The sequence below is a fragment of the Aythya marila genome (assembly GCF_965140915.1).
Source record: "Aythya marila genome assembly, chromosome: Z".
In the NCBI taxonomy this organism is placed as follows: domain Eukaryota; kingdom Metazoa; phylum Chordata; class Aves; order Anseriformes; family Anatidae; genus Aythya; species Aythya marila.
The window spans coordinates 36,861,948-36,882,684 of NC_139080.1; the positions used below are offsets into that span (position 1 = coordinate 36,861,948).

A 20,737-nucleotide genomic window follows, 5' to 3' on the forward strand; every position below is an offset into this window, starting at 1 on the left:
TTCTCTTCTATAAGCCAGGAGTGGTACTGTTCACCAGAGCAGGTGAAACAGTGAGTGAATGTAAGTAGTGCCACCTTTCTATTGGTATCCAGACTTTGGCACAAACCCACTGTGAAATGAATGAGCACACCAAGAGAGCAACACTTGTGCCAGTTTTCCTACCATGTTTTCCTACCATGGTGGCTGGTGGTGTTTACAGACCTTACCCCTGAACTAAGAGCCATGAAGAGGTACCAAAGACAGCTAACATAGTCATCTTTTATGCTGCTAGCTGGGGCAAACTGGCCTTGACCTGGAGGACAGCAGTGCCTGCAATGCACCTGAAGGAGTATTGTGTTGGCATCAATCCCTTGCTTGGCTCTTTCCTGTAAGCAAAACTGCACTTCTCCCAGAAGTCTGATAGATTACAAAAGCACAGGTGTCCTCAGATGCTAATTAAGCTGAAAAAGTCTGAAACTTCCAGTTTAAAATAAAACAAAACTTCAAGCTCAGAATCTGAATTACACTAAGAGTTTTTCATGCCCATTTGGCCAGGGCCGTGGGTTTAATTTTCTAGGCGAGGGCACTTCCCACTGCCTGAGCCTTAAAATAGGCAAACAAGACCTAAGCCCTTCATGCTCTGAGCATTGCCTGCCTTCATCTGTGGGACTCCCCCATGCAACAGCATTTATATCATGCTGGGCAGTGTGGGGAGCTGAGATGACAGTGGTGTGGAGGGGCCCAAGGCAGTAGAAATGGGGCTGAGGACAGAGCAGGTTTGGCTTCGTTGTGTTTGTTCCTGCCATGGCTATAAAATATTATGGAAAAATGTGTTTATTGACCCTTCTGACAGAGCCACAAATGCTGAAACATACAACATATTAGCCTAAAAATGAGCCAATATTTCCAATACCAAAACTAATTCCTCTGAGGAGTCCTGCATGTTGTGAGGTCCTTAAGTCAAGTTCTTTAGAGTTAGCTTTGGCTAGCAGTGTCTGCTAGCTACAAAGGATCATGCTACAACCCCTCAGTAAAGAAAATGCAGATACCAAATTAGAGAGATTTGGTCATTACCATGGGGGACAAGTTCCTACCAGCAACATGGCATGGTAGCAAGTCAGAGCAAGTAGGCCATAAATGATAACAAGAGTCGATCTAGATGTTCAAAGGCAGTTAGAAAATTCTGGGATTAGTTTTTCTTTTACTTCAACCTAGTTAAAAAAAAAATAATAATAATAGGAAACAAGCATGTAGGGTCAGTGTTTTTGCTGTCATCAAATTGAAAACCAAACTGCATGTTACAATACAATTAAACCAGGCTGCAGGGAGACAGGACAGAAATCAGTCTATGAAGTGGGATTTTAGAAATAAATTATAACTGGTAATTTTCTTATCAGTTTTCTTCATATTTACCCCCCTGCACCCTGCTCTATTCTTGCAACACAGCGTGAAACTGAAAGTCCAGTGAAGTGGCCTGGCAACACAGTGTACAGGGGGAAAACCTCACACCCACCTCCCCTGCCTCAGACTGCAGACCAGATCCCCTCCTAGGGCCTGACCTCGTTCCTCTGCAGGCACCCATCCATTGTAGAGGAACAAGCATGTCTGATTTCATGTGTTTATGGTAGTGGCTTGGGGTGACCCGTAAGGGGGAGGTGTTACTCATCATTGCCTGTGGACAAGTGAAACATGGCTGCAGGTACCCTGAAGACCCAAAGCTCTGGGGATGCCTCCGGCTCACCAAGACACCAAAACTGAGGTTTGTTGCTTAAGCGCCTGACTTGGTGCTGTTCAAATGGGAACTTCTCTGCCTGCAGCCCTTGTATTTAGCGTGCAAGAAGTTTGGTTTGAGTTTGAGGCCTCAGAGGAAAAAACGTAAATTTATGGCCCTATCACAGGCATCTCATCATCTGGCTCCAAAAAAAACCCCTTGCCCACAACAAAGGAATATTATACAAACTGTGATAAGGAAATTTGTATAAAAGGGAGATGACAGGATGATTAAAACATCTCTTTAGGGCAATAATCTACAGCCTCTATTCTCTACAAGAGTTTGGCACAATATTTATTTCTGAGAGAGGTGTTGACAGGAAGGGAATTCCCTGTTTTAAAGAGAAGCTCTGAAGTCTTTCCAGAGTGGAGATCAAGCAGTTAGTTTTACAACATACATCATTTTTCTCTTTGTCAAAGAAAAGTCCTTCTAAATGAAAAAGCAATTGTGAACGAACATAGTTTTTTGTTGTTTTGTTTTGTTTTCAGACATGATAGACAAAGCAGTGAAGTACTTGCTTGCAGAAGAGGAAACACAAGGCAAGGACATTCTCCGTCCTTCCCCTGGGAGGGACTGAGGAGGTGAATTAACATATTTTTCTCCCTCCTCTGCTCCCACCAGCCCTATGTCATCAAGGCCTGCTGTGGTAATGAAGGATTTCAAACCCTTTGTCTCTTTTCAGAAGCGGCTACAGCTGAAGCAACATCAAACGCTAACAAGCAGCGGGGTGCAGCAGCACAGGCACACAGTCCCATGGTGGCCAGTGCACATGTACACACATCTGTGCACACACCTTTGGGCACCTGTTTGGGCACACTTCTTTGTGCAGATAAAACCTAGCATGGCTTTTCCCTTAAACTCTGCCCCTCCAAGCTAAATTTCAAAACATCTCGCACATGCTTCTGTGACTTGCAGCATACTGCAGCTTAGATTTCTGTAGGATGTGTTTGACTTTTTTTTTTTTTTTTTTTTTTTTTTTTCCCAGTTGGCAGGCATAAATGTCTCTAGATAACCACCATTCTCAACTCAGTCTTTTAGTAAACTTATTGTATTTTTACAATAAAAAATCTTCAGTCTTTGATGGAAGATGAATTAAAGACCTCTGTCATGAGCTTCACACCTTTAAGGGTTGCACAGTGCTTTATTAAAAATATCTTGATTCACTGTGTAAAAAGACTTTCTGGGCTACTACAAGAGAGAAAGCAATAATGCCTATTTGATCAAATATAGTTGCTGAGTGCAACTCTGTATTACTTGTGACATCATCGTTGTTGGAAATGTTGATTATGGGAAATGTTTAATGCTACTGATTTTCTCATTAAGAAGATTCTTTTGTTTAAAAGCATCATTCATCCAGTCACAGACTCAAAAATAGGCAAACATCTTAGCTTGCAAGGATGTCAGACTGAAAAGTAAACAACAAGGTGTTGAAATGAAGAATTGCTTTCAAAACAATCTGCAAGCAAATGTGCCAGTACAGAAATGTAGGGAAACTTAGCCCAAAGGGGGCAATATACTCTGGGGAAGATATCTGGTGGATTCACATCAGGTCATAGACAAAAAAAAATCCTCATTTAAATAGATTTTAAGCTCACTGTAACACAGATATTCTCTTCACTCACAGATATTCTCTTCACTATGTGTACACACACAAGAGAGGACACTGACGTGGAAAGAGTAGTGATTGTTGCTTTAACGCTAATGATTAAGAGTAGCCATGAATCACAGAATCACAGAATTTCTAGGTTGGAAGAGACCTCAAGATCATCGAGTCCAACCTCTGACCTAACACTAACAGTCCCCACTAAACCATATCCCTAAGCTCTACGTCTAAACGTCTTTTGAAGACTTCCAGGGATGGTGACTCCACCACTTCCCTGGGCAGCCTGTTCCAACGTCTAACAACCCTTTCAGTAAAGAAGTTCTTCCTAACATCTAACCTAAAACTCCCCTGGCTCAACTTAAGCCCATTCCCCCTCGTCCTGTCACCAGGCACGTGGGAGAATAGACCAACCCCCACCTCGCTACAGCCTCCCTTGAGGTACCTATAGAGAGCGATAAGGTCACCCCTGAGCCTCCTCTTCTCCAGGCTGAACAAGCCCAGCTCCCTCAGCCGCTCCTCGTAGGACTTGTTCTCCAGGCCCCTCACCAGCTTCGTCGCCCTTCTCTGCACCCGCTCAAGCACCTCCATGTCCTTCTTGTAGCGAGGGGCCCAAAACTGAACACAGTACTCGAGGTGCGGCCTCACCAGAGCTGAGTACAGGGGGACGATCACCTCCCTAGCCCTGCTGGTCACACTGTTTCTGATACAAGCCAGGATGCCGTTGGCCTTCTTGGCCACCTGAGCACACTGCTGGCTCATATTCAGCCGACTATCGACCATCACTCCCAGGTCCTTCTCTGCCTGGCAGCTCTCCAACCATTCCTCTCCCAGCCTGTAGCTCTGCTTGGGGTTATTGCGCCCCAGGTGCAGGACCCGGCACTTGGCCTTGTAGAACTTCATGCAGTTGACCTCAGCCCATCGGTGCATGTATACCATTGTTCACCCCAGAGCATGCAGTTAAAGACTGTTTTCAGAGCCATAGAAAGCCCACAACAATTAAGACAAAATACTGAACAAAATAAGACTGTCAAGTCTTTTTATTATTGTTTATTATTTTTTTTTATTGTTGTTGTTGTTATCCACACTTAGACAACTTAATTACTTAGAGTGATTTATATGAAGAACTCTGTATCAGTATTATAAGGTTCATACATTTATGTGAAAAAGTGTACACAACACAGTGAAACATTCTGTAGATAGAGAGAAGTAGGACCTTTGATAGAAGGGATTATTTCCGAGAGCCTATGTACAAATAAATATAACCTCCATACTATGTACAAACTTATACGCACAGAGAATACACTGATTTAGAGATAAGAGAGTTTCATATAGTGAGTGATGATCCATAAGCACAAACACATGAGAAAAACTGGAATTTTCTGGGGGTTGCTTGGACCAGCTTCCACAGAAATAAATTTATTTATTTATTTATTTATTTATTTTAAGTTTGAAATGAATAAAATGGGGGACTTCACATTTTTCTCTCAATAAGTTGAAAATGAGAGATGGAAGAGTATGAAAACTACAAAGTGAAACAATCAAGCTAAGAAAATTTTATTACAAAAATAGCATCTGATTGTCAATTATAACACGCTTCTATTACTTTCACAAGACAATACAGAGGCTTGATCTTGCCACCTTTATGACAGAAATAATTTTCACTCACACGAGTCAATTCCCCAGAGTCAGAACTGCAAAATTAGGACTGTGTAACAGAGATCTTGGTAATGGAAATGAAGAGAAAACCAAGCAAAATCCCTTTGCCATTACTTGATTTTTACAGGGGACTAAAAGAAGTGCCTGATTAGTATCATATAGCCTGACCCTAAAATACTTAATTTCTTTGTAAAAACGATGTGAAAGAAATAATACAACTTTTGTAAACTCACTAATATACAAGGGATTTCCTTTACAGTGATCTCAGTGGGAGAAAGTATTAGAGTGACAGGAAGATTTAATTCTGTCATTGGGCCTGACTCTGTGACCACTGTATTCCCTCTTCTGGGGTGAACAAGGATGGCAGGACTGAGCTCCTGCTGCAAAGGCAGTGTGCAGTGTTTTGTACAGTCTCACAGGGGATCTCAAGAGTATAAGCAAACTCCCTCTGATTTACTCACAGCTTCACTAAGGCAAAACCAGATCCTGCTTTACTGTACATTTGTTTGATAGTATTTTACATCATACCTTAAACAGAGATGTGAAATGGATGCTTCACCTTAAAATTAATTATCCCCTTATTTAGAAACCCAAAGCTAGTCTTCTGGGTTTTTATGGCTTCTTTTTGCATTAAGACAACTATGTGACATAAAATAAAAGTAAAAAAAGTAGTAAAGTGCAAGATCTTTAAAAACGCATACAAATTTCATAGTTTAGATTGATTTTGTATTTGATGAGGGGTGAATTCACAATAAATCTACATGAATGTAAAGTTCATTTGCCATTTTCAACTCACATCATTTCTTACTCAGTCTTGTCCTAGGCTGCTAATGGCTCATTTGGGACCGATGTGGCCAGCTGTGCATTTGGTCTACCCAAGTTGTTACATGGCTTCTAGGCTGGGGCTGACTTAGATCTGGCTGGCTGGGAGCACAGCTCAGCGCCAAGCTCAGGTGGTTACATGGCTTCTGGAGAAGAGATGGCTTATGTCCAGCCATGCTGGAGCTTGAGCAAGGAGGGCGTGCAAGCTGCCTGCACCCACCCAGGCAGACAAGTCCTGAGATGCCGTACACTGTCAGTTAGCAACACACAGCAGGTCCACATGATTTGTCTGGACTACGGGGCTGTGATCCATATATGACTTCGGTATCTGATGGTGCAAGAAATTGTATAAATTCAGTCTGGAAGTTACTCTCCCCAGTCCCAAAGGAAATGACTGGTATCTCGGCAATGATAACTGATAGCAACATAAGTTGCTACCATAACTGATAGCAACAGCTCCAAGAAGGAACATTTGTAACATCAGCCAGGAGCCCTGTTGGAGAGCTGCAGCAGGACTCTGCACCATTCAGTGCAAACTATCCCATTTGCTAATCTGGCAATCACCTTCTGCAGATATGTCTTCACCTACGAGTTCTCACATCAGACTTCTCAGGAACAGCTCAGAGGAGCTAAGCATGCCTCTTTCTCAGTTAGCTGTGTCATTGTTATTTACAAGAGGTAAAATGGTTTCCAAGAATACAAGTGAATGCAATTTTTCTCCTTGAACATAGCTCCTAGGACAATTCTGCGTGTTACATGAGAGCATTTATGAAATACAGGATCCTAGGATAAAAATCTGTATCTTGTCCAAGTAAATGGCAGAAAGCTTCTGGATGTCAGTGGGCCAGTTGTTGGAGAAGGGATTATTTCTTTGTTATAAATTAAATAAATCTATTTGATCCAGACTCATATTTGATTTAGAACCCAAGATGGAACACAAGATGCTACCTTAAGGAATTACTGCTGACAGGAGAAGCATTAAAAAAATGTATTTCCCTATTTCTCTAATTATGTAATGAAATAAAAGACAACCAGAGAAATAATCCCTTAAAAAATGCCCAAACATTAAAAATATTTCTAAGCATCTATTTCTTATAGTATAGATTAACCACATGTTTAATCTACCTACCTCTTTATGGACCTTCATATCCACACACAACAGTACCATGAATGACAGTTACCATAAACTACTTCAGAGTAGCATATATGGAAAATACATAGCAAGTTCATTGCCAGTACAAACATCAAATGACATTTAGATAAGTTTCTTTGTCTCCCACTGTGCTTTATGGTTCATGAGGATTATGCAGACATCAACATCTATTGAATAAATAAGCATAGGCATATCGGCACAGAAAGCCTGTCTGCACTACACAAAAGCACTAACTCTCAGTAGAATAGATAATTTTAAAATGCCCAGAAATTTGCTGAAAATTTTTCCCATGTCTACATGTAGTTCTTGAAGAAACCATCCTCATATTGCACTTCTATAGCATCTACCCTACAGATTCCACCATGGTGGCTTATGCAAGAGGAAGCGGGCTTTTGTTTGGCCTGGTTTGCTATGGTTGTGTGTAAAACAGCAAATTCTTGCAGGACTTCAATGGTGTTTTGCAGGTGAGGCCCATTTTCTTCTTTAATTCCAATGAAGACAGTGCCAAAAATGTTTACAACAGGTTATAATCTGATCCATAATCATACTAGAATGTTACTGGAAATCCATTCCAAAACTCATATCCAACACTGGCTCTGTTCAGGTGTGGTGCTGTGGAGAGGTGTCTACTTAAACTGAAGTCTTATCCTGTACTCTTACCTTACTACAGGTGTTGCCAACATGGGGTTGGCCAGAAAATATTAAGCAATAACAGGATTTTTACTGTAACACCAATTTCTATTTTATATGTATATGCTTCATGAGTATTATGCAGACATCAAGTGAATAAATAGGAGCAGGCATACAGGTGCATGAGAAGACTTCTATGCTGATTAGTGCACAGCAGAACTCAGGCAGATTGCAGGACCAGTTTTCTAATAAAGTCATTCAAAACTTTGCCTGACTAAAACAGAAATTTAATTTTGATTTCCAGATTTACAGTTCTGAGAAATGTTGACAGATCCAACAGTGAAACAGCTATGAACAATGGGAAACACCTTATTCTGGAAAAACAGTCAGTGAATTCTAAGGGAGTGATACCGAAGTGATACTACTGTTAAAGCATGGCAATTCAACCATTGCTAAATTTGCTATCAGTGTGAAATAGGAGTGTCCCAGCAAGTGGTGTGCCTTTTGGTGGTGCTGAGCTGGGACAGACTATGAGCATCCAGTCACTGGTTTGCAGCAGCTGCCAGCTGTCCTTCCAGCTTTCCAGCTGATGACTTTCAAATTCCTCCTGCATGGGATAAGAGGTTTCCCTTCTCTCATTCCTCTCTTTCCTCTATCAGCACAGCTATTGTTTTTTAGCCAAAGAACACACACTTTTGCAAGGATCCTGGAACAGCTTACTCCAGCAGTTATGCAAACGACTGTCTTCCTTGTGCAGCATAACCAGCTTTCACAAACAGCCTCCTCCAGATGCATCACAGACCTTAAATCTCCCCCATTACCTCTGGAGCTGAGCTACCACCAATAGCAGAGTTATTCAGCCATTTGAATAATGATCCTGCCCAGCAGAGGTGAGGCAGTGGGAACTGTGAGCTGTCTAATTTATCAGGGGTAGAAAATTACTTCTAGTACCTTCCAGGATGAATACATTGATGGGGGCAAGCAGACACAACCAACATCCTCCAGGAAAGAAATGAATCAGATATTTTAAGATAGTGTATGAATGCCATTACGGGATACTAGCCTTAGCCCTGTGCACAGAAGTCTTTCTTCAAGCTGTTCATGCCAGCTTTGGACTGAAATACTCACAGTGTGTAGGGCTTTCAGTCACCTACTCCTTACTCCCTACCTGCCCTCAGTGGGGTAGTAGTCTCTGCTGTTGCTGCCCATGCCTTGCTGTACACATCAGTGTGCTCTTACAACTCCCTAGGTCATGTAGGGCTTTTTTCTTTTCATTACAGGAATCACAATGCAGTGTTTATTAAGCCAGAAGAAAAAAAGCAAGAATAATGCACTGAACAGAGATCAGGCTCTTGTCCTTCCTTGGTTTCTCGATTTGAAAGGTAGACCAGTGAGTCTGAGCATCTTTGATTATTGTAAGTGACACAGACTTACTGCAACCCTGCACATGGTCTTTTAGATCATACTGCCTGCTTCTGCTCACCTGTGAAAGAATCACTTGGGTTATGCTGACAGCCTGTTCTGAGCACTGTCATCAGCAACAGAAAGCATTTGGTGAATCTTCTGAGACAGATTACACGGTAGAGTCAGCTCTGTATTTTGGGACACCTGCTTCATTTGAACTCACAATGTGGGTCACAGATTATCCTTTGCAGGATTGCTGTTCTTTTCAGCAGAGGGCACTGTATGTATGTACATCTTACCTTTGAGTGCACCCATAGAAACAAATGTTAAGAGACTGGAAGCACTATAGTTAATACAAGTAAGGATTCTGGAGCAATGAAGGATCTTAAATGCATCACTGACAATTTTATGCTCCCAATGAGAGAAGTGTGTGAAGGAGCAAGGGCTATTTTAAGTGTATGGTTAAGATTAAATACTCTTTCTGAATGTAATTCTTTACATAGGACTTAATACTTTAGGATAAAACATGAGCAGAAGACATTGTAACTCCTAGTTTTCTTGCTTTTTACTCAGTAGTATCTTGCATTTTAAATAATATCTCACAACCTTAATATTTCAATATTTTTTAATATGTATTTCTTATGTTTTTCTCTACTGTTGTTTTCTGTCAAGTCCTAGTAGCTGACTACTGTTATATTTACAAACACAGATAATAGGAATACAGTAAACCACAAAGGGGATGAGTGAAAAGCAAACAGCATGGAACACAGGCAGGAAAGCACGGTGACAGCATCAGAAAAACAGACAAGACAAAATGTGCTGAGCCTTCTGCTGCACAGCTGTGAGCATTGCATTGCCATTGTGAGCACAATACAAATACAGAACAATGCTGAAACAGGTCATAGATATATGCTGAAATTTCATGAACTCTAACTGCAAAGAAAGACTTGAAGAAACAAACACCAATTACCTGAAATAATTTCTTAACACCTGTTCCAGTTCTCCCATTTTTTAAAATCATACACACTACAGGAAATATGAGCATTGCCTTTCCTTCGCTCTTTCTTTCTCTCTCTCTTTTGTTCTCAGTTTGTACCTCCTCATCCTCTCAGGATTTCAGTAAGATATTGCATTATCACTCTTTCCTAGACTTCTTTAGACATCCACTCTTCCAGCAATAATGACAAATTTTCATGTAGGTTTCCTGCAGCTCCACTATATTTAAGTTGTTATTTTCTCCTACCTAGTCTCAAGATTTATATAAGCGATAAGAACTGCCTCAGCTTTGTATACCAGCTGGATATTTTTTCCAATAATGTCTATATGTAGCTGTGAAGGTCCTTACACTTCAAGTAATGGACAAAGATAGCTTGTAAAATATATATCCACTTCAGCATTTAGGCTGCCACTTGACAACTACCTCTATTGTCTGTATGAAATACTATGCATAAGCAAATAAGCCTTTTTCTTCTGGCATCAAAAGGCAAACTTATAATGGTAACAGCATCTGAAAGCCATTGGTACTGTTGTTAGTATTGCTGCATTAGAAAAAAATGTTGTGTTCACATAGTAGTTGTATCATCTCTTTGCATGCTGCATTGGTATTAAAGTAAAGAGCAAATCCCCAGACAGGCTTTGCCTGTGAATAGAGTGAAAATCTGCATCAGTCACAAAATGACCATCCAACATTGTCCCTTCAGTGCTAGAGGTGGAATTTCAGCAGTCTGAAGCATTTTGCAAGATGTAGTAAATCATCAGTAACATCCTGCCAATAGTCTTTATAGCACTGTGATGCAGAGGATCATACATTGGTAACTCCCTAGCTCTGCTGAAATCACATCATGTAAGTCCATCCAAATGAAGAGACGTGCAAGATCTTCCTCGTCTGTGACTCATGCACTCAGTGATTGCTTTCCATTCAGCAGCATCAGCAGATCATCAGATAAATCCCATGTCGAGGTGTGTGTGGGAGGGTGGTCCCTCCCCAAGTCAATATTAGCATTCCCCTTTAGAAGATTATAGCTTCAAGAAATGAATACTCTGTGTGTCTGTGTATACTACTACAGAGAAAAAGTAGTCTGTGGATATGTACCGTAGGCATAGAAGAAAGAATAGCTTTCACTGTCTCAGTGCGTGTGCAGCATCCCCAGTACTGAGGGGCGAGGTTGTTCTGCAGCAAACAAAGAAAACGTTGGCGCAGCTGGCCTCAGCCCTTTGTACGCATCCGCACTGTCCAGCAGCAATCAGTCTTCGCTCCGAGTTCCTCTCTTTGTATCTTTTTCTCTCTCTTCTAAAGCCGAGGAATAGGAGATTTACAAATCTTTCAATTGTTTTTGTTCGCTTGCTTTGTTTTTGTTTTGTTTTTGTTGTTTCATTTCGATATATAGATATATTTTGAATAAATAAACTTTTTTTTTTTTTTTTTTTTTTTTTTTTTTTTTTTTTTCCCCTTAGGAAACAGCACTTTCCACTAGATGGAGACAGGGCACTGGATCACTTTGTCCTCCAGGAGGACGCTGACAATCAGGAATACAAAATAAAGCCCAAACATGAGAAAGCCCAGAATTTTATTCATCCTCCACTTGCAGAAAGCGATGGAGAGGATGACAAAGAGCAGCATGATGAAGAGGAGGACAATCGCACAGAACAGACCATTGCTGCTGACTGTCACTGGGGCAAAGTTGTTAATCATAGCATACAGGAGCCATGGAAGAGGTAGGCTGTTGAAAAAAAGGAAGAAAAAAAAAAAGAAAGAAAAAAAAAAAAGAGAGAAATTGGAAATACATCAGAGATCCACAAAGAAACACTAGAAAATATCTGGAGACACTTCAAAATGCAACCAGAAGCTTCCTGTATAAAATGAAGCAAGAAAATCTTCTACTATGTGCATAAACCTAATTTATCAATGTGCTTGTGGTACTAGGAGAAAACACACGGGATTTAGGGTCCCAGTTTATCTTCCACCAGTTACATCAGTGGAACGTATCCCCCCCTTAGCTGACAGAAATCACCGGACATCCTGTCCTGTCAGTGAGCAGGGAGGACCCTCTCATTTGTTTCCGCATTGCACACCGTATGCAGACAAACCTTCTTCCAAACCTCCTCCAAGGAGGAGGGGGGTCACCTAATTACATGCCCTTCCCCATCCATCCCATCCATTCCCATGTCCATCCTCATGATGAACCAAGGCACTGCCCCAAACATTCAGTCCTTTAAAGTCTTGATCCCCATTTACTTTATAAACCTGTGTTAAAATGTGAACTTCAGCTGAACCTTAGATTAATTTCTATTTCTGTATTTGCTTGCTGTCATTACTTTTCTCATCTCTGATGCTACAGAATGAGGCAACATCCCTCAGGAAGATGTCAAGCTGAAATAAATATTTAAGCTTCCGATTGGCGCTTAGCAGGCTTAGGATACATGAAGAGAGCTGTCAGAAGCTCACAACATTCAAGCTTTGAATAAGCAGCTCAAGAAAGAATAATTCACTATAGCCTCAGTACTAACTAAACCAAACTACAGTGAAACAGTGCCATTTCTGTTGTAAATATGCTAAGCCCAGCAGTCTGTGCTACAGGACAACAGCATTTCCATTGGCAGGAAGACTAAAAATGTGTTAGAAAAATTAAATACTGCAAAAGAAAAAAGTTTTGTAATGAACCTTACGTGCTCGAGGTTGAAACATTTTGTAATGAATAATGTTTTCATATGTTTTGTGGGTTTTATATTACGTTTTATGGATTTTATTTCAAACACTTCTGGGTTAATAGAAAGCTTCTGGGTTAATAGAAAAAAAAGGTGGCCAAGCTTTTCTGCAGTGTTTTCTGCCATTAGCTAAGAGATGGAGCCATTTATTATCCACTGTAACTTTGGGATCCAATTTTGTACCAGTGCAGTTGGTGGTGTATTTTCAGCAGCTAACACTACAATCTGTTCTACAGATGTTTCTGACTGGACAATGACTATGATGAGACCTGTTCTTCTGCATGTGTGACAGCAAGAAACAATGAAAAATGGAGAAACAAAGAGTGGGGATAAAGACAGAGCTTGGTTGTACACTTGCTGCACATTTTTGAAATACTGAGGCATAGATTACAACATTCCTGGATCAGGTCTAGCTTGATCTCATTGGGTCCAACAGGAACTTGTATTCCAACTGCTTGCCACTTATCCTTACCCTAGAACTGCTGTGAAGCAGTAGAGTGTAAATAGCACACTGCTTCACATAGTGCTTTACAAAAGACTTTTGTGTTAATAGAGAATTGGTTTGTAATTTGGAATTTGTGAGCTATATAAAAAAAAATAATGTTAACAGCTGTATAAAAAGGTCATGTCAACAACGTACTATGAGAGCTACATAAGACATTGACATATGTTTGTTTCTAGCAACAAACACACTGAATGATTCAGGGGCAATGAATTATTCCTTGATTAGTGGCTGTAAAGAAAGTCCTGGCATAAGCCCAGTAAGTAGTAATGTAAGTGAAAAACAGAAACCTAACAAAAGCATAAAAGCTTCAAAAACTCCTACTTGGAACATTTTTATTTTTTTTTTAGTGTGATTTACTTGCCTGGGCAGCTCTTCAACGTATGACACAGAGAATTAGGTAATGATTTTGTAACTAGCCTGTCATAAAAATGTCTATAAACTTCTGAACATTTGAAATGTTAACATTCATTGTATATTTACATTACTGTCTTTTTCAAACATCAGTGTCAGAAAATTGGGGTAGGCAACACCTTGACAAAACCAAGCCAACAATGCCAAGAACAAAACACTTGTTAAAACAGACACAGTTTTCTTGCTGTAGGACTTACCCCACTGTGATGTCAAAGATGTTGCTTCCAACAGAACTGGATACAGCCATGTCCCCCAGACCTTTGCGTGCTACAATAACACTGGTAATAAGGTCAGGAATGGATGTGCCAGCAGCTAAAATAGTCAATCCCATGATTTCTTCACTAATACCAATGGTTTCTCCAACCTAAAAGGATTTGAACAAAGACAGAAAAAAAAAAAAAAAGAGTTGCATGTGGTGGAGAAATGCTTTCTGCTTTAAACCTGCTTAACCAAAAGTATTATACTGGAGCTTCCTGACCATCTTTGAGAATACAGTCAAGATTGGAGAATTACTGTTTTCACAGACCTCCACATTTCAGGAGAAATATAAGATTGTCACAGAGAACCATGTAGGCACCGACAAGCAGCTACTGATGTCTCAGATGTTACCAGAGTGATTATATCCTGTGGTCAGGGCAACCACAGCTCTCTGAACTACTTTCAATTTACTGAGTAGTGATTTACTTCATCTATCATTGCAGCTCCTGAATAGAGTGCTACTCAGCATGAGATATATGACGGACTCTGATTCTAAATGGTTTCTCACAGTGCAAAACATGAGGCAGGGCTTGCATTTCATACCAGCATCACCTTCTTACCTGATGTGCCCACCAGACCATTAAGTAAGAAAAAAATGCAATCCAACTGATTGAGCCAAAAAATGTGATAGGGAAAAATTTTCTTGACCTCTGCAAAAGAAACAAAGAAAAGCAGTGAGCACCTATGTTGAAGTCTGCTTTGTTCTATTCTATTCATACTTTAAGTGACCTCTCACTTCTTCTGATCAACTCTTCTGACCACCATATGACCAAGACAAAACTCAGGAGTGCTAAAAGACTGGCTTTCCACACTGGTATATGCTTAGCTGGGCCTCATTCTTGCATTGGCTTTGGTTGCAAATGGATCGCTTTCATTATGAATGGCAGGTTTTCTGTTGTTTATTTGTATCATATGCTGTTATGTTGCAGTTTGCATATGTGTTGAGTTGAATGAATATTTGGAATCTAAATTTATTAATAAATTGTCGTGGTTTAACCCGACCGGCAGCTAAACACCACGCAGCCGTTCGCTCACCCTCCCCCCTCCCTCTCTGGGACGGGGGAGAGAAATGGAAAGTGAAGCCCGTGAGTTGAGATAAAGACAGTTTAATAAGACAGGAAAAAAAAATAACAAAATAATAATAACAATAATAATAATGATGATACAATGGTGATAATACGAAAGTAATAATAGTATGTACAAACAAGTGATGCACAATGCAATTGCTCACCACCCGCTGACCGATGCCCAGCCTAACCCCGAGCAGTCCGGCCCCCTCCCCCCGGCTAGCCACCCCTATATAGTGTTTAGCATGACGTCAGATGGTATGGAATACCCCTTTGGCTAGTTTGGGTCACCTGTCCTGGGTCTGTCCCCTCCCAGCTCTTACTGCACCCCCCAGCCTGCCCGTTGGCAGGACAGAGCAAAGGCTGAGATGTCCTTGGCTTAGTATAAGCACTGCTCTGCAACAATTAAAGCATCGGGGTGTTATCAGCACTCTTCTCATTCTAAGCCAAAACACAGCATTCCACCAGCTACTAGGAAGAAAATTAATTCTGTGCTAACTGAAACCAGGACATCTATCCACCCCTTATTCCATACCATTTATGTCATGCTCAGGTTACACTTTTTTCCATACATTCTAATTAGTCACCTATAGTAATCATGGTAGTGATAACATACAGTATAATATACTATTTAACATGGTGCAATTCAGTTCATGGGCTATTCTCACCCAGTATTAAATCTCCTTGAGGTACACACCGGACCTCTCCGTTCTTTTGCATCACCCACCAAGTATATCCAGGTCCCTGAGCGAAAACAATTCCACGAATAGGTTTGCCTTTTCCTGAGGCAGGAGTAGCCCAGACTGTTTTACCCAGCATATTTTTTACATGCACTACAGGAACTTTATCCCCATCTACAGTACGTAACAGGTTTGATTGGGCAGGTCCAGCTCGGTTGGTAGATCCCCTAGTATTGACTAACCAGGTGGCCTTTGCCAAATGCGTATCCCAGTTTTTGAACGTCCCAGCGCCCATTGCTTTCAAGGTAGTCTTTAACAGGCCATTGTATCGTTCAACTTTCCCGGAGGCTGGTGCATGATAGGGGATGTGATACACCCATTCAATACCATGTTCTTTGGCCCAAGTGTCTATAAGGTTGTTTCGGAAGTGAGTCCCATTGTCTGATTCTATTCTTTCTGGGGTGCCATGTCGCCATAGGACTTGCTTTTCAAGGCCCAGGATGGTGTTCCGGGCGGTAGCATGAGGCACAGGATATGTTTCCAGCCATCCGGTGGTTGCTTCCACCATTGTAAGTACGTGGCGCTTGCCATTGCGAGTTTGAGGGAGTGTGATGTAATCAATCTGCCAGGCCTCTCCATATTTATATTTCAGCCATCGTCCTCCATACCAAAGAGGCTTTGACCGTTTGGCTTGCTTGATTGCAGCACATGTTTCACAGTCATGAATAACCTGTGCTATAGCGTCCATGGTCAAGTCCACCCCTCGATCACGAGCCCATCTGTATGTTGCATCTCTACCTTGATGGCCTGAGGTGTCATGGGCCCATCGAGCTATAAATAATTCACCTTTATGCTGCCAATCCAGGTCCACCTGAGCTACTTCAATCTTAGCAGCCTGATCCACCTGCTGGTTGTTTTGATGTTCTTCAGTAGCCCGATTCTTGGGCACATGAGCATCTACATGGCGTACTTTCACAGCCAGGTTCTCTACCCGAGCAGCAATATCTTGCCACAATGCAGCAGCCCAGATAGGTTTGCCCCTACGCTGCCAGTTGTTTTGCTTCCATTGCTGTAACCATCCCCACAGGGCATTTGCTACCATCCATGAATCGGTGTAGAGATAGAGAACTGGCCATTTTTCTCGTTCAGCAATGTCTAAAGCCAGCTGAATGGCTTTCACTTCTGCAAACTGACTCGATTCACCTTCTCCCTCAGCAGCTTCTGCAACTCGTCGCGTAGGACTCCATACAGCAGCCTTCCATCTCCGATGCTTCCCCACAATACGACAGGACCCATCAGTGAACAGGGCATATTTCTTTTCATTCTCTGGCAACTGGTTGTACAGTGGGGCTTCTTCAGCACGACCCACCTCCTCCTCTGATGATATCCCAAAGTATTTGCCTTCTGGCCAGTCCATGATCACTTCCAATATTCCTGGGCGACTGGGGTTTCCTATTCGAGCCCGCTGAGTAATCAGTGCAACCCACTTGCTCCATGTAGCATCAGTTGCATGATGCGTAGAGGGGACCCTTCCCTTGAACATCCAGCCTAGTACCGGTAATCGGGGTGCTAGGAGGAGCTGCGCTTCAGTACCGACCACCTCCGAAGCAGATCGAACTCCTTCATATGCTGCCAATATCTCCTTTTCAGTTGGAGTATAGCGGGCCTCAGATCCTCTGTATCCCCGACTCCAAAACCCCAGAGGCCGACCTCGAGTTTCCCCAGGTTCTTTCTGCCAGAGGCTCCAGGTGGGGCCGTTCTCCCCGGCTGCAGTATAGAGCACATTCTTTACATCTGGTCCTGTTCGAACTGGCCCAAGGGCTACTGCATGGACTATTTCCTGCTTGATTTGTTCAAAGGCTTGTCGTTGTTCAGGGCCCCATTCAAACTCATTCTTCTTACGAGTTACTTGGTAGAGTGGGTTTACAATCAGACTGTAATTTGGGATGTGCATTCTCCAAAACCCCACAACACCTAGGAAAGTCTGTGTTTCTTTTTTGTTAGTTGGTGGAGACATAGCTGTTATTTTGTTGATCACATCCATTGGGATTTGACGACGTCCATCTTGCCATTTTATTCCTAAAAACTGGATCTCCCGTGCAGGTCCTTTGACTTTATTTTGTTTTATGGCAAAACCGGCTTTCAGAAGGATTTGGACTATTTTCTTCCCTTTCTCGAAAACTTCCTCTGCCGTGTCACCCCACACAATAATGTCATCGATGTACTGCAGGTGTTCAGGAGCTTCCCCCTGCTCTAGTGCAGACTGGATCAGCCCATGGCAAATGGTAGGGCTGTGTTTCCACCCCTGGGGCAGCCTATTCCAAGTATATTGGACTCCCCTCCAAGTGAAGGCAAATTGTGGCCTGCACTCTGCTGCTAGAGGGATGGAGAAAAATGCATTAGCGATATCAATTGTGGCGTACCACTTGGCTGCCTTCGATTCAAGTTCATACTGAAGTTCCAGCATGTCCGGCACTGCAGCACTCAGTGGTGGCGTGACTTCGTTCAAGCCGCGATAGTCCACTGTTAGTCTCCACTCGCCATTAGACTTTCGCACTGGCCATATGGGACTATTGAAAGGTGAATGAGTCTTGCTGATCACTCCTTGGCTCTCCAATTGACGAATTAGCTTATGGATGGGAATCAGGGAGTCTCGGTTGGTGCGATATTGCCGCCGGTGCACAGTTGTGGTAGCAATTGGCACTTGCTGTTCTTCGACCCTCAGCAACCCCACAACAGAGGGGTCCTCTGAGAGACCAGGCAAGGTAGATAATTGTTTAATGCCCTCTGTCTCTAAGGCAGCAATACCAAAAGCCCACCGGAACCCTTTTGGGTCCTTGCAGTATCCTCTTCTAAGATAGTCTATGCCAAGGATACATGGAGCATCCGGACCAGTCACAATGCGGTGCTTTTCCCACTCATTCCCAGTCAGACTCACTTCAGCCTCCAATACAGTCAACTGCTGAGATCCCCCTGTCACTCCACAAATATAGATGGGCTCTGGTCCTTTATAGCTCGATGGCATTATAGTACATTGTGCACCGGTGTCTACTAAAGCCTTATACTTCTGTGCGCGTGATGTGCCAGGCCATCGAATCCACACAGTCCAATAAACTCGATTGTCCCTTTCCTCCCCCTGGCTGGAGGCAGGGCCCCCCTAATCCTGGTCAGAATCTTCCTCGTTTCTGTGTTTGAAGGACTGTCTGCTGGAAGTTGGAGCAGCAAACTTTTTGGAGAATCCCTTTTTCCTGATTGTTTTCTTTTGCAACTCACGTACCCGTGCCTCTAGGGTCGCGGTAGATTTTCCATCCCACTTTCTCATGTCCTCTCCATGGTCTCGTAAGTAAAACCACAGGGTGGCACGGGGTGAGTACCCACCATATCGTCTTCCTTGTGTGGGTGAACGCCTACCCCTGACAGCTGAGACACTGCTTTGTACAGGTGCGAAGGAGAATAATCTCTCTTCAAGTTGGTGAACCTTTTCAGAAAGTTTCTCCCAAGTGTTCTCCTTTGGTCGGTGGGCACTGGTTGGTTCAGGTGGGGAGGACAATAGATTCTCTTCAAGTTGGTGAACCTTTTCAGAAAGTTTCTCCACAGCTGAGACGCAGGCCTGTAAGGAAGAGGAGAGACTTTCTTCGTACTGCCGGAGTTGTTTAGCCGCTTCACCCACTGTGGGTTCCTCATCCTCTTTCCAGGCCATTATTGCCAATGAGCTGGCATATGATGATGGTGCACTCCGTACAAACTTCCGCCACATGGGTCGTGTACACTTGACTTCATCTGGATCTGTGGATGTTTGTTTGAGGTCTGGATCCTCATAAATCACTTCCCGTACGGCTAATTCCCTCAGGTACTGGATTCCCTTCTCCATAGTGGTCCACTTGCCTGGTAGACATAAAATATCTTCCTTGAAGGGATACCTTTCCCTCACAGCTGAGAGGAGACGCCTCCAGAGGCTGGTGGGTCGTGCTCCATCTGCAATTGCTTTGTCAATGCCGGCGTCTCGAGCAAGGGATCCCAGCCGCTTGGCTTCCCTGCCGTCTAATTCCACACAATTGGCTCCAGAGTCCCAGCACCGGAGCAGCCAGGTGACAAGCTGCTCACCTATACAGCGACCAAAATCTTTTCGCACATCTCGTAGCTCGCGCTCGTTTAGGCTTCGGGTAGTTACTGTTGCTCTTTCGGCATCCTCATCTTCCTCCTCCTGAATCCTTGACGGCCCAGCGTCGTCATCATCTTCGTCATCTCTATACTTAGTTTTGGCAGAAGCCTTACCTGGATTGGCAGAAGACTCTCTGCGTTCTAAACGACTTGAATTTCTATACCATATTTTCACCTTCTCTACAGGGGCAGCTTGCACTGCTACTGCTCGTTTCTCTGACTTTGTTACAGGGTCTGCCACAGGGGTTGGAATGCCCTCTGCAGGGTCAACTTGCACTGCTACAGCTCGTTTCTCTGACACGGCCACAGGAGCTGGAGCGGCTACAGGAGCTGGAGCAGTTGCAGGAACCGGAGCTGTAGCGGCTACAGAAGCTGGAGTTGGAGCTGGAGCAGTTGCAGGAGCTGGGACTGGAGCAGCAGTAGGAGCTGGAGCTGGAGCAGTTGCAGGAGCTGGGACTGGAGCAGCAGTAGGAGCTGGAGCTGGAGCGGCTTCAGGAGCTGGAGCTGGAGCGGCTTCAGGAGCTGGGACTGGAGCAGTTGCAGGAACTGGGACTGGAGTAGCGGCCGGAGCTGGAACTGGAGCGACTGCAGGAACTGGGACTGGAGCGGCTGCAGGAGCTGGGACTGGAGCGGCTGCAGGAGCTGGGACTGGAGCGGCTGCGGGAGCTGGGACTGGAGCGGCTGCAGGAGCTGGAGCTGGAGCAGCTTCAGGAGCTGGGACTGGAGCAGTTGCAGGAGCTGGAGCTGGAGCGGCTGCAGGAGCTGGGACTGGAGCGGCTGCAGAATCCACCGTAGGGGTCACAGTGGCCGTTGGATCTGTCACAGGGTTTGGAGTGGCCGCAGGGTCTGTCACTAAGTTGACAGCAGTATCAATGGCAGCTCGATAGGCATGAGCCAGGCCCCAGCACGTTACAATGATTTGTGTTACTTTG

The 20,737-nt window shown here is 43.3% G+C and overlaps 1 protein-coding gene across 3 annotated transcripts in view; it reads right to left on the reverse strand.

The window, feature by feature from the left end:
* The window catches only part of SLC24A2 (solute carrier family 24 member 2), a 180,080-nt gene that overhangs the window by 39,833 nt on the left and 119,510 nt on the right, over positions 1–20,737 (reverse strand). For 2 of the 3 annotated variants that reach the window (XM_082783251.1, XM_082783250.1), the window contains 3 exons: positions 14,458–14,547; positions 13,837–14,003; positions 11,477–11,738 (listed from right to left, as the gene is read on the reverse strand). In XM_082783251.1, coding sequence (XP_082639377.1) covers positions 11,489–11,738; positions 13,837–14,003; positions 14,458–14,547 — 507 coding nt within the window. In that variant the 3' untranslated portion in view covers positions 11,477–11,488. Of the gene's footprint in view, positions 1–11,476; positions 11,739–13,836; positions 14,004–14,457; positions 14,548–20,737 lie in introns of those variants that run through there. The other variant, XM_082783252.1, reaches the window with a different exon arrangement.